Here is a 15,317-nt window from a genome sequence, read left to right as displayed (position 1 = left end):
AAAGTGATCTTTCTCTGCAGGTACAATATAGTGTCTACAATACAAAGATGGTTTGCAGTGGAGGTTGACATTGCAAAGTCCTATGCACACATCACTGAACACAAAGTTCGTCCCCAAAAGGTGGAGCAGCAGGGAAGTTTTCTACAAGCCAGAACCCCCAAGTCTATCTAATCCCACGGTCTACACATCTGGTCCCCACAATGCCCTCCATCTACCAAGGAAATTGTTTTACAGCAACAGTCACAATAATTGTAGGTGCACCTTTATGTCTGCTCATTTGAGTTTATTTTATGCAAAGAATTGCAAGTGAAATCACATGTATATATATAATACCTGTAACTCCAATTATCCCAATACCTACACGAAACTATACTGAGACTAGAAATTAAAATGAGGAAAAATATTAGTACTTTAAACTGCCTTTCAAGTGTCCATCCGCTTTATGCACAGATTTTGCCCAAAGTAGGGGGTGGGGCGTTTACTAGGTACTGTGCCAGTGCAGGATCAGTTCCTCGTTAGAAATGGTGATATTTGGTATCTTGGTGTGAACATTTTAATAGGAGATGTATCTGTGCACAATTAGTCACCCTGTAAGTATCTTTTGCCTGATATGCAAGTGTCTAAACAGAAGAAAAAAACACTAAAAACCCAACAAAAAATTCACTGAGAGTAAATGAACACACATCCTAAAAACCACAAAGTGAATAGTCAGTCAGTCAGTCATTGATACTGATCCAATCCATAGGAAATGGCGTAACCAAACACTGGTCGTTTCACATGCTCCCTTAGATCACTAAAATCAGACCTCTTCAACTTCCGAAGACGCTCTCTCATCTCCATCTTCTTTTCACAGGGCTATCCAGATACTCCAGTGACCAGAGTATTAAATAAACATTATAGTTGTCTTTCAGCATTCCCTAGAATGACAATGTCACTACAGGGTGCAGAACTGTGCACATCATTTAAAAAACACACACACACATACACACAAAACACACAACATATGTTGACGACACTGATCCAAATGTTGGAGGATGGGCGTTAACTAGGTACTGCGGGTGCTGAAAAGGTAGTTTAAGGTACATAAAAAAAGCAAAAAACAATGTGCTTTGAGAGATAAAACATACACAAATTCAGAACGGTGCTAAATACAGAGTATGGTTACACCAACCCCCAACGAAATGTACTTCATATAACACCACAATGTACTTCAATACAGGCGACTAGGACGAAAGTCAGTGTTCTGGCCAGTTGGATCTAAATTGTCATTCCTATGACCCATACACAGCAACTGCACATGTATGGCGACTCTTACACCTTCACCCAAATAGCCAAATATGTATGTCCACAATGCAAGCTGTGTGAATGTTGCGTATCGTTTTGTTTTATTGATATTCCCATCCTCTTCTTCTTCCAGGGTGAGGGCATCTCCAATCTCTTCGCTGTGTGTGGGCCAGTGGGAGCCTGCTGTCATCAAGCACCAGTGCCTTGAAGTCCTGGAGCATACACAGAAAACCATCCATCACTAAAGACGCTTGATTCAGAATCAAACTTCAAATAATAAACATGAACCAAATGCAAGAAAAAGTGTGAAAATAAAAAGTAAAAGAATAGTATTTGTAATCTATTCATCTATGTAATAGGGTGCAGGTGTGAGTAAAAGGTGTGTGTGTGTGGTGGTGGGGGGGGGGGGGGATTTACTTGTAGGCATAGGCTTTCCAGAGGCATTCTGACACACTGACCCGTGGCACTGTGTAAAAATGTGTTCCAGTACTACCGATGAGCAAAAGTGCCAGTTACACATCTTTAGGTACTTGGAATGAATGCCCAGTTTACCCATGCATTGAACAGTAAAACCTAAGTTTGCCCCCCCCCCCCCCCCCCCTTTTTTTCTAAACATTTGTCTTTTAAGACATTACTTTCTCAGATTTCTGTTTATAACCTCCATTCTAACACATAATAATTGCTTTTTACATTTAGTCAAGTTTTGATCTTTAATTGAGTTTGTAATATCTTAAAAGAAGGGCTCCACTGTATCTCTAATTTTTTTCTGCACAAGTGGTATTGAAGCAGCAGTAGTCAAGTGCTAAACTGCATAAAGGCCTGTTTGGTATACTATTCGATTCTGATGTTTCAAGCAGAACTGCTGTGTGACATGTGCCGATGTGGTTGGAAAATGTGTCTCAGGGATTGTCTTTATTTTTAAACAATTGAACAGGAAGGCAGACATGAATTTGAACTGCAAGGCATACACAATTCTAAAACCTAAACATCATAATTATGACTTCCTACATTTTTAGCATGATCATGGAATCTGCTCGCCAATGTGTCATATATTATAAAGATCAGTATGGAGGCAGAAATAATCAATCTGAAAAATATCCTTCATTTACAAAGAGCAAATGGGTGTAGTTTAAACAGTAAACAAGAATTCATATTTTAGAATACAGTGGAACCCCCTTTTACGACCCCCCAAAATCTGAGAAAATAAGGTCTTAAAAAGCAAGAAGTCTTACAATGAAGGTACATTTGCAGAGGTTATGACCTAAACATCTGAAACCCAAGGTCTTGAAATAGGGGAGATCTTGAATTGTAAAGGTTTTTAAAAGAGGGGTTTCATGGTACAGCACCCCAATTGTGGGGACTGTTCATTTGTATTTCCCTTTATGAGACACTAAAAGGTTGTGTGTAGTGACATTTAAGTGCACAAAATTTTAATTATTTGTCATTATCTTCTGAAAATAGGAAATAAATATATGTATACACATTCACTAGAATAGCAAAAAACAATAGGCGCCAGTAATATAATTTGCGACTGAGACCTGCAAACCTCACTTTTTGTCATTATTTAATATACCCTGCAACAAAGTCATCCACCTAACAAATCTTGCAGAATAAAAAGGTACTTACTGGAATTATTGAGTTTAGAGGAGGGTTGGACTTGGAGGGCGGTGTTGTTTTTTGGATCAGCCTTCTTCCCCAGCAAACCAATTTCAGTTTGAGAGGACTTAGACCAGTCCTTTCCTCTTCATCTGCCCACACATAGAGACTGCTAATTCCTCTCACTATCCTGCCTCCGCACCTTTTCTCTTGCAGGGGCAGCTCTGTTGTTGTTTTGAACATGAAACTTCCATAGCCTGGAAATAAAGACAAATTCATGAAAAGGATACACTATTCATCAATCCACCTTACAGTTAATGAGTTATTGTATCAAACTTCAATCATCATCAACTTCAAGAAAAGCTCACTTGAGTTTGACATATATATACTCCCCTGCGTGCGCACACACACACACGCGCACACACACACACACACAGTGATCATGCATACACAAGTCTGAGAACACACAAACACACAGGCACACACACACACACACACACACACACACACACACACACACACACACACACACACACACACATAACAAATGCACAAGACAATGATTTCCTCGACACTGTTCAGTGGGATAAGTATGTCTTCTCTTTTGGGTTACTATTCTGAGAATAAACACGATTTTCAGAGCTCTCTCATGTTCGGTGAAATACTGCTTCGAACTCCGTCTTGCACGCAAAACGCACATTTACTGTTCGAAGTGATCGATCAGTGACATGACAATGCATATACGTAAGGGAGTAAAAGTGCAACTTCAGAGACATATATTTGAAAGGATCACCAACAGGCAACAAACATGTCCAAGATAATCGGACTAAGTACTACCAGTACTGAATGATCTGTATCAAGGCGAATGATTCGGAGTGCACCAGAGCTATTTGACTCGCATGATCGATTCAGGCTTTGCAGTCCTGCACAGAGCAACTTGTAAACAGATACTGACTGTCTCATTGAAAGCATTATTTTCTGTCAGATAACGTTTACTTTGTAACACTCACCTTGTCAGACTAAAATAATCGCCGAGAGACGCCATTTTGATTGTTGTGACAAATTGGACAAAGGGAAATCACCCAACCATTACAAGAGTGCTCTTTCCTTGGATTCTTTTACGACAGTTAATTAGCTATCAAAACTGTTGAATTTGCAAAGTAAAGTTATTCCTCGTGGATGGTAGCATTATTTGTAACATAGAATCTTATGGTGAAGCTTTGAAAGTGATCTGAAGGCCTTTTCCCGGCGGATACTATCCCTTTAATCAAACTGTCAAACTAAAAGAATGATACTGAACGCACTGCATTTCATTTTTACATTTAGTCAAGTTTTGACTAAACGTTTTAACGTAGAGGGGGTAATCGAGACGAGGGTCGTGAGGTGCGTTGCATAGAGCTGACGCTCTGTTCGCGAAGAGACAAAAAGTTTTCATGTTGTAGGCAACGCTATGTTTGCGGCGAACTGTTCGCGGCGAACTCAATTCTACCCTCTCTACCTATTTTCAAGTAAATGGACCCATCTCTTCGCTGACAGCCGAGTCAATGCATGCATTTCAAAAACGTTAAAGAAATTGATAATTTTCCATCTTATATTTACACAAACACAACCCTTCTGTGACCCCTGAAATTTGTCCAGGGTCAACTATACTTGTGCAATGATGGGAGATGCTCATGCCTGGAAGTAAACAAAGTAACAAAGCTATTGCTACATGTGTATATATACATTGAAAAAATATCTCAAAGTTACATTTTTATGACCTGAACATGACCCTGCTGTGAACTTGATCTTTCTTTCTTTATTTGGTGTTTAACCTCGTTTTCAACCATTCAAGGTTATATCGCGACGGTGAAAGGGGGGGGAGATGGGATAGGGAAAAGGGGGGAGATGGGATAGAGCCACTTGTTAATTGTTTCTTGTTCACAAAAGCACTAATCAAAAAATTGCTCCAGGGGCTTGCAATGTAGTACAATATATGACCTTACTGGGAGAATGCAAGTTTCCAGTACAAAGGACTTAACATTTCTTACATACTGCTTGACTAAAATCTTTACAAACATTGACTATATTCTATACAAGAAACACTTAACAAGGGTAAAAGAAAAAACAGAACCGTTAGTCGCCTCTTACGACATGCTGGGTAGCATCGGGTAAATTCTTTCTCGTCCCAACCAATATGGGACTCCCCCTAAGGCCCCCCCCAAAAAAATTGTCTGTTTCTGGTAACATGGCTAAAAAAAATAGGGTCGGTAGGTAGGGGATTTTTTTTTTATTTTTTTTTTTACCCCAAATGTAGACCAATAAAACTAACTTTAAAAATCGCGCAAAGAGACTGGATTCACTATACATAGAGACAAGACACTCAACACATTTACAAATCGTCAGCGGACTTTCGTTTTCACACGTTTTTGTTGTTCATTTTCTCACCCTGTCCTTTACCACCCCCCCAAAAAAAAAAAAAAATTTGAGTTTGGAAAAAAAAAGTTTAGGGTCGGCGCCGAAATTTAGGGTCGGTCGGGTGACCAGAATCAGACAATTTTTGGGGGGGGCCTAACCCGCAGGGGGTTGTGAACTTGATATTCAACAATGGTCAACCAGTATTGGGTCATGTCGGGAGATCACCGAACACTTATACTCATTTCTGAGACTCACAGATTAATTATGTAAGGCAATAAAAACAAGCATTCTGCACATTTTGCACACTTTTTCTTTTTCACATGTGATGTATTTTATTGGCCTTACCGTATTGAAGTGGTTCAGTCCTGTGCCAACAATGCAGCGTGTCTTCAGCCACATCAATCTCTATCTTAATGTCTGGCAGAACTGCTGTGTCTCCTTCCTCCATGCTGTTGAGAGTAGCCCCGGTCACTGGCTGTTCACTGTTCAAGGTGTTAATGATCCCTGGCTGTTCACTGTTCAAGGTGTTGATGATCCCTGGCTGTTCACTGTTCAAGGCACTGCTGTGACAAAATAAACCACAAAAAAACAAGATGGTCAGAATCAACATTTACAGAAAAGCGGGTCAGACTGCAACGTCATGATGATTAAAAAACAAGAAGGGCAAAGCCCATACGACTCACATGCTTGACCTTGACCTTTACATGACCTTGACCTTCAGGGTCAAGGTCAAATAACTAAACCTAGCAATGACATCATACACTAAGAACTGCTTTACACATTTTTCCTACCAAAATACAATCAATCAATCAATCAATCAATCAAAATACATGTGACCTTGGTCATCCAAGGTCATGCAACACAAAGCTGTTAATTCAAGACATAGGAAGTACAATGGTGCTTATTGGCTCTTTCTACCATGAGATATGGTCACTTTTAGTGGTTCACTACCTTATTTTGGTCACATTTCATAAGGGTCAAAGTGACCTTGACCTTGATCATATGTGACCAAATGTGTCTCATGATGAACGCATAACATGTGCCCCACATAATTTTTAAGTTTGAAACCGTTATCTTCCATAGTTCAGGGTCAAGGTCACTTCAAAATATGTATACAATCCAACTTTGAAGAGCTCCTGTGACCTTGACCTTGAAGCAAGGTAAACCAAACTGGTATCAAAAGATGGGGCTTACTTTGCCCTATATATCATATATAGGTGAGGTATTCAATCTCAAAAACTTCAGAGAAAATGGGAAAAATGTGAAAAATAGCTGTTTTTTATACAACATTTATGGCCCCTGCGACCTTGACCTTGAAGCAAGGTCAAGATGCTATGTATGTTTTTTGGGGCCTTGTCATCATACACCATCTTGCCAAATTTGGTACTGATAGACTGAATAGTGTCCAAGAAATATCCAACGTTAAAGTTTTCCGGACGGACGTCCCGACGGACGTCCCGACGGACGGGGGGGACGGACGGACGGACGACTCGGGTGAGTACATAGACTCACTTTTGCTTCGCATGTGAGTCAAAAAGCATTGCATCAAAGCTTGCGGCAAAGTCGCAGCAGCCGTCGTGCAGCAAGGCCAGAGATTACCGTGACAAGCTGGGTCACACAGTAGGTCCCCTTGTCACAGCACCTCTGTTGGAGTTGTGTGCCTTGAGCACTGTGTTATTTATAGCTCCAAGCTCCGTGCGGCTGAGAGACACATGGCAGTTGATTTGGGAGAGCGGACTGTTAGAGAGTGCGACTGTGAGAATGTGACTGTGAGAGAGTGTGACTGTGAGAGAGTGCGACTGTGAGAATGTGACTGTGAGAGAGTGTGACTGTGAGAGTGTGACTGTGAGAGAGTGCGACTGTGAGAAAGTGCGACTGTGAGAAAGTGCGACTGTGAGAGAGTGTGACTGTGAGAGAGTGTGACTGTGAGAATGTGACTGCGAGAATGTGACTGTGAGAGTGTGACTGTGAGAATGTGACTGTGAGAGAGTGTGACTGTAAGAGAGTGTGACTGTGAGAGAGTGTGACTGTGAGAGAGTGTGACTGTGAGAGAGTGTGACTGTGAGTCTGTGACTGTGAGAGAGTGTGACTGTGAGAGAGTGTGACTGTGAGAGTGTGACTGTGAGAGAGTGTGATTGTGAGAGAGTGTGACTGTGAGAATGTGACTATGAGAGTGTGACTGTAAGAGAGTGTGACTGTGAGAGTGTGACTGTGAGAATGTGACTGTGAGAGAGTGTGACTGTGAGAGTGTGACTGTGAGAGGGTGTGACTGTGAGAGTGTGACTGTGAGAGAGTGTGACTGTGAGAGAGTGTGACTGTGAGAGAACGGAGTGGTATGAACGTTTGATTTTCTAGAGTCACATGATGCAATGATCAGAGAGTGAAATATAATTCATAAAGTGAAATAGTTTCAAAGAGTCATACGCAGTTGTGGAATCTTTCAACAATTTCACTTTATGTAACTCTCACATTACATTGATTAACACACCACAACACACGAATGTGGGTTCAAGAATGTAATAGAGCTAATTTAAAACAGAAGCACACACAAATTACAATTATTATAGTATTATACTTCCTGTGATTCAAATTGATCAATCAGATACCCCATCCACCAATCCTTGTTTATTCGATTCTTGGCATATCAATGACAATGTCATCATATTCAAAATTCTGTATCATAAAGTCAGTCCGGTAGATTTTTCTAATTGTTCACACTTCAAGCGTTTCAAAACACTCTAACAAAATACATGTATTAGCAAAGTATTATACTTTTTTTTTTAAAGTACCCCGTCTAGATTCCAAATCAAAATTCTGTATGCCCACTTTTCAGCACAGCAGATACACATTAAGTTATTAACCCTACAGTGACGGTATTTCCATGTTGGGTTTGATGCGTGCATGCCTGGTTTTCTCCTGTAGATGGGTGTCGGCACAGGAGGTCTGCCCGCTGTCCTCAGCCAACATGCTCCGTCTTCATGGCAGCTCAAATTTTTTATCGAGGTTCTCTCCTCTAGATCCGCCGTGTTTCGCCTAGGGGCTTGCGCTGCCTAGTTGATAGGGTCACCTCGTAGAGGATGTGGTCATAGACCACGCACGGTCGGTCTTGGGATAGGGAAACGTTATGCTAGTCCGGAGGGATTACGCCACAATGGCCACCTCGCGAAGACCCAGGGTCCTAGACTAGGGAGGTCCAAGGGGGAGCACCGGGAGGGCTACCCCTCTACCCGCACCTCCAACACAATCCCTTCCCCTGGTAGCTTCATCCCCAAGGAGGAAACAGAGCTACCTGCAACACCCCATCTACAGTGACTGAAAAGGAAAGTAAAAAAAAATAAAAAAAAACAACCTTGACTGACTATATGTACAGCTGATTGTCTATTCAGAAAGCTAGCCTGAAGTACAAACAACAAAAGATAACTCCATGCATGAGTAGGTATGGCTTTTGTTAATGTTATTAATGTTATGTCTTGAATGCACAGGGAATTGCTGCTGTCATTATATGGAACAAGAAGAGAGCTTCTTAGCTGCCTACCTGCATTCAAGCTGTCTTGAACTTGAACAAGTTGAAGCCCTCAGTTGTCAGTCTCTATCGCTGGCTACCACTTTTTTTGCTTTGCCACTGAAATAGAATGAAACAATTTATTTAAATACATGTACTGTATGTTTAACTTTAGGCCATGGCCGGAAAACCAATGAGTGGGTTCCCAAGCCTTGTGGCTCAAGCACCAGCGAGTCTGTTCTTGAGCCCGCAGGCTCGGGAACCGACACCCTCCAAAAGCTACCTTTATTTTTTTTTAGGACCGATTCGTTCATTTTATTAAAAGATTTAACTGTGGTCTTTGCTATACAGATTGGAGAAATATTAATGGAGATCAGTTTTAGACTCAGAAAGACTTGAATTTCGGCAACAGCCTGAGTCACTGATGAGCGCGACTGACTGTAGCGAGAGATCGGTTCGCAGGTCTCAAAGATTCTGTTGAAGCAGAGACACAGGTCAAATAAACTTGATGCGAAGCAGGTTTATGTTTTGCCAAACACAATTTGGTGTTTTTTGTTTGTTTCCATGTTAATTTGTGTACTGCATTTCGTTTAAAACCGGCACGGTTGGCCTAGTGGTAAGGCGCCCGCCCCGTGATCGGGAGGTCGTGGGTTCAAACCCCGGCCGGGTCATACCTAAGACTTTAAAATTGGCAATCTAGTGGCTGCTCAGCCTGGTGTATGGCATTATGGGGTTAGTGCTGGGACTGGTTGGTCCGGTGTCAGAATAATGTGACTGGGTGAGACATGAAGCCTGTGCTGCGACTTCTGTCTTGTGTGTGGCGCACGTTATATGTCAAAGCAGCACCGCCCTGATATGGCCCTTCGTGGTCGGCTGGGCGTTAAGCAAACAAACAAACAAACAAACAAACAAATTTCGTTTAAACTTATGCTGCCTCTAACCTCGGGACACATTGCTAAGTTCGCGGACGAACAGCTGCAGTGACTCGTGACTGACTAGCTTTGTTGTTGCACTGATCTGAATTTGATCACCAAAATGCTTTTGAATAAAGTAGAATAGAGCAAATAAAAGGAAAAACCAAAGCAGGGCTTGAACCAACAACCACAAGAACCACAGAGCAAATCATTATCAACTGTGCATCTCCAAGGGGGTGGAAAACTAAGGAGGTCTATTTTGTGAGAATGAGATACCCCCTCTTATTTGTGTGTGCTTCTGTTTTAAAGTAGCTCTTACCCCCTCCCCCCACTTCTTCCATTACCTCTAGTGTGCTCCCTGCTTTCAAAATTCCACGTTGGAATGTAGGCGGTGGAGACACACAGAGTAAAGGATGATCACCCTTGCTCATGACGTAATTTCTATGCATTCTCGCTCTTGACGTTATTCTATATTTAACTTTTCTTTAAAAGTACAAGCGATCGAGTGCACATTTTGGCATTTTTAGCAGCGCTCTCATTATAAATTTTTATATACCGTATTTGACAGATTACAAAAAGCACCGTTTTATAAGCCGCACCCCCGACTTTTAACAAAAAAATGGGACGAGCCACGTATAGGCCGCGTCACTATATTAGCCGCCGTCGAAAAAAATATAATCAGATCGTGTCAATCAATCAAAACAACCAGGCAAACGAAAGTACAGTATTTGGCGAAATCTGCTCCGAGAATAAACAAGTGAAACAAAAAAGAAAAGTGAAAAAGTTTGAAGAAAAAGATCATACACACAATTTGTAACCAACACACACATGTAGTCCCGCCCGGAATAAGCTTTTTTGGGATGATTTACGACTTTTGCGCACATTTCGAGCAGACGAAAACACAACATGGCGGCTCTCGCTCCTCCAAATATCGCGAGACACAAAAAAACGAAATCTCGTGCGCGCGAGATCCTGATACATCCGGTGTTTCTCTGTACGCTATCTTGTCACGACGACGACTTGTTGACAAACAAAGATTCGCGAAAGAAAGAGAAAAGCGCCGAGTCTTGAGTAGAGAGCTAATAAAATACCGGTAATCACTAATCGAGCGAAATGAAAATCCGCGGCGACTTCCATTAGGTGAATGCTATTCAAGTTTAGGTAACGTTTTAGCCGCATCTTTTTATAAGCCGCAATGCGATTTTTTTTTAAAAGTCGCGGCTTGTAGTCCGTCAAATACAGTATATATATATATAGGTTACAACACGAGTGGTTTTTTATATGGCTTGTATTTCAGTCAAGACCCAGCGGATGAATATCATCGGGAGACACGAGCCTCTGGCTTTTTTTCTTTGATAAAAAAAAATCCAAAAAAAATCAAGAAAAATCAAAGAAAAATCATAAAAATCAAAGAAAAAAAAAATAACCTTCAAGGCTCACGTAAGAAATAGACAAACAGTAACACAAACTCACTACACGAAGCTTCGCAAAGTCTTAATACCAAAAACCCACAGCTACGGCGTGGTACTTTGACCCCAACATCGCTTCTCAAGTTTTGACATGCGAAGCTTCGCCGTAGCTCGCAACGAAGTTGGGTTTTTTTGTAAGAAGAGTGCTTTTCGATTCAAGATGGACGACGAAATCAGACTCAATACCATAGTGAAGAATGCATTTATCGACTTTGGTTGACCCAAAGTACAAGAACTAACCTCCTACCTGTATTATTTCATACTGCGATGCATTGACATGTCGAATGAAACTCGAAATCCCAGCGCTCACGCCAACTGGTCCAGGCCGTGCTCAGTCAACGAACACATACAATTAACTTACGTCATTATCAAGTACGTAAAGTACAATTTGTGACGTAAAGTACTCAGAAAGAAGCACACCACGCGCTGGTCGAGACTACGTGCATGCGCTTTCTGACTAATAAGATTTGAGACGCCAAGACATGAAAAGAAAAAGATAACTGTTGCCTTCCAACTAGTCTCGGCCCGCTCAAAACCGAGACTTTCAGTAATTCCTTCGCGTGACGTCTAACCCTCTTACGCCATAATGTGACGTCTTCAAATGACGAAATGTTAAAGTTTCTACCACAGACATACACACGCACAAACACACACACACACATACGCACACGCACAGACAGATAAAGTTACGATCGCATAGGCTACACTTATGTGAGCCAATCAGTCTGACGTATGGACTTCTGCTATCTTTTTTAGAGTCTCGAGGGTTGGCAAATAATGTACATTCACATAGTATACAACTGTTTCTAAATTCTAGGTCGACACACTCCGAGTGTGTTCCAAACTCCGACAATAAACTGCCGTGAAGCATCAGTTTCGTGTGTGTTTGTATTTGTCTGTGTTTGTTCCCAGCGTACTTGATACCATGAGTCGAAAGTGAAGCGTACCTTCGCAAAATGGCGTCGAATGACACTCCAAGTGTTTATGACTATGAGGTTCATTGTTTGGTCTTTTCAGTACACCCCGAAAATTTAATCTACGTTACAGCAAAGGCCGTGCAGCATCTTATTGTTTTCGTTTCTTTGTACGTGTACGTCTTAATCTTAATCAACTGTATTCCTATCGCAAAGTGGTGTAGAATGGCAAATTCGCTTCGCGACCTGAACAAATGGCAAATTTGCTTCGCGACCTGAAGTTAACTGAGTGTATGCAAGATTCTGACCTCTGTAACACTCTGAGTGCGAATAGCCATGAGTCATTGAGTGTGTTAGAAATTAGAGCCCTGAGAGTGAGAATACACTTTTTTGTAACTTAGTAACATCAGAGATTGGCTTTGGCGTCGGTCATCGGTCTTTTGCCGTGTTACATTCGGAAACAACCAACACACATGGGTCTCAATCCATCAACTGACCGATAGAGATATCATATATATATATATATATGCAGCGGAGTCGGTCAGCTCGTCTTATTTCTGTCTGCCGTCTTCTTTTTTTTTCCCCTTCCTCACTTAATTGAAATAAATATGGTTACTGTGTCCTCAAACCTTTTTTATTCCTCTTCATGTAAGACGTCCATTGGAAAATAAACAAGAAAATTAAGAAATTAATTTAATTTTCCTCTCATTTGTACATTGTAAACAACTTTCAGAAGTTTCTCCTCACTGCCGTAATGCACAATCGCGACAGTCCCGTTGTGGAAGGGCAGGTTTTTTTCTTGACTGATTGGTGTTCTTTCTTTTCTTTCTTTATTTGGTGTTTAACGTCGTTTTCAACCATGAAGGTTATATCGCGACGGCTGATTGGTGTGCAAAATGACTGATTGATTCATTTTATGGCTGAGTCAGTCAATGGACCTCTTGTGGACAAACCCCAAGCCAATCCCTATAACAGACGGCTGATTGGTGTGCAAAATGACTGATTGATTCATTTCATGGCTGAGTCAGTCAATGGACCTCTAGTGGACAAAACCCAAGCCAATCCCTGTAACATACATAATTATATCGGCTAATTTGGATATCATTTACGAGACATGTCTGTTAAAAAAGTGTTATCATATTTCTAACAGTCAGCATATTAGAAATAACTAATATTAATAATACATACGACCGACCGCCTGTGCATTGAACGACTATCTGAGTATCTCAGAAGTCAGATCGCAACATATATTCTCCTCCAGCTGACAGTTGACTAAACAGACAGCTGTGATCTTTCTGTCAACAACACATTGATGAAACAATAACGATTAAAATGAATAATGTTCACCTACCTTCTAAACGTTGGCGGTTGAACTTTAAGAGAAATCCCCTCGTCAATTGAAGTGAAAGCTGGCGGCCATTTTGGAAAAACAAACAAGTGTCCCGTCAAAAGTACTCGATAAACAAGTCGCGTAAGGCGAAAATACAATATTTAGTCAAGTAGCTGTCGAACTCACAGAATGAAACTGAACGCAATGCCATTTTACTCGTAGCATCGTCAGGCCACCGCTCATGGCAAAGGCAGTGAAATTGACAAGAAGAGCGGGGTAGTAGTTGCGCTAAGAAGGATAGCACGCTTTTCTGTACCTCTCTTTGTTTTAACTTTCTGAGCGTGTTTTTAATCCAAACATATCGTATCTATATGTTTTTGGAATCAGGAACCGACAAGGAATAAGATGAAAGTGTTTTTAAATTGATTTGGACAATTTAATTTTGATAATAATTTTTATATATTTAATTTTCAGAGCTTGTTTTTAATCCGAATATAACATATTTATATGTTTTTGGAATCAGCAAATGATGGAGAATAAGATAAACGTAAATTTGGATCGTTTTATAAATTTTTATTTTTTTTTACAATTTTCCGATTTTTAATGACCAAAGTCATCAATTAATTTTTAAGCCACCACGCTGAAATGCAATACCGAACCCCGGGCTTCGTCGAAGATTACTTGACCAAAATGTCAACCAATTTGGTTGAAAAATGAGGGCGTGACAGTGCCGCCTCAACTTTCACGAAAAGCCGGATATGACGTCATCAAAGACATTTATCAAAAAAATGAAAAAAACGTTCGGGGATTTCATACCCAGGAACTCTCATGTCAAATTTCATAAAGATCGGTCCAGTAGTTTAGTCTGAATCGCTCTACACACACAGACAGACAGACAGACACACACACACACACACACACACACACACACACACACACACACACCACGACCCTCGTCTCGATTCCCCCCTCTACGTTAAAATATTTAGTCAAAACTTGACTAAATATAAAAAGCATTTTAAATCGTTAAAATAATTCCTGTGGTCAATATTCTTGCAACTAACAGGTAAATTCAGATGTATATGTTGTTTATAATGTTTATAGAGCCGATTTCAAAACAAAATTAGGAAGAGATTTGACAAAAATCCTTCTTGTACTCGTCACAGCCATACGGAGCTGCGTGTGTATTAGTTTCGGGACGTTATATAATGCATTATGATAAATAATGCATTATTTAACAAATACTGCATTATGTATCGATTGGAGATTGGATTTCCCTTCTTTGAGTCATGTGACGTCAGAGGCCGACAAAACTTTATAATTTGGCTTTTCAGGTTGACCGAAACTTCAAAGGAACTCAAAAAAAACAAAAACGTCATGTGTTTGATTGCATGTGTGTGTGCTGTTCAATGTCAAAACAACAACAAAGTGAGTACATGACGTGTGTTTTGTAGTTCCTTTGAAGTTTCGGTCAACCTGAAACGCCCAAATATGAAGCTTATGTGTTTGATTGCATACAGTCATGTGGATTGCATGCATGTGTGTGTGTGCTCGTTCAATCGTCAAAACAACAACAAAGTCATAAGTACCTGAAAGGAATTCGATCGATACATAAATGTTATTTGCGTGTTTGACCAAAATATGACATTTTACACAGATCTCGACAGTCATTGTTCACCTCGACCGCTAGCGCGGTCTCGGAGAACAATGACTGTCTCGATCTGTGTAAAATGTCATAGTTTTGGTCAAACACGCAAATAACGTATAATATAATAACTAATGTATTATATAACAAATAATGCACTATTTAATTGAATAATCAATTGTTAAATAAATAAAAGAATTGAGCCCCCCCCCCCCCCCCCCCCCCCTACCCAACAACCAAAATCACTTACCCAACAACGGGCCTGA

At 40.7% G+C, this 15,317-nt stretch overlaps 1 protein-coding gene and 1 long non-coding RNA gene across 2 annotated transcripts; one reads left to right on the top strand and one right to left on the bottom strand.

Moving 5' to 3' along the window:
- LOC138976763 (uncharacterized) lies at positions 1-1,613 on the top strand. Its single transcript, XR_011459140.1, has 2 exons — positions 1-251; positions 1,418-1,613. It is a non-coding gene; the product is annotated as an uncharacterized lncRNA (long non-coding RNA).
- On the bottom strand, positions 751-14,393 carry LOC138976760 (uncharacterized). The gene is made up of 5 exons (XM_070349650.1): positions 13,428-14,393; positions 8,813-8,899; positions 5,623-5,840; positions 2,911-3,137; positions 751-1,496 (listed from the first exon to the last, which is right to left on the bottom strand). Exons 3-5 carry the CDS (start codon positions 5,723-5,725, stop codon positions 1,386-1,388), a joined length of 441 nt encoding a protein of 146 aa, XP_070205751.1. The 5' UTR covers positions 5,726-5,840; positions 8,813-8,899; positions 13,428-14,393; the 3' UTR covers positions 751-1,385.
- Between the last annotated feature and the right edge of the window lie 924 nt (positions 14,394-15,317).

Source organism: Littorina saxatilis, linkage group LG9, assembly GCF_037325665.1.
Source record: "Littorina saxatilis isolate snail1 linkage group LG9, US_GU_Lsax_2.0, whole genome shotgun sequence".
Taxonomy (NCBI): domain Eukaryota; kingdom Metazoa; phylum Mollusca; class Gastropoda; order Littorinimorpha; family Littorinidae; genus Littorina; species Littorina saxatilis.
This window is presented reverse-complemented; position numbering and strand designations above follow the sequence as displayed.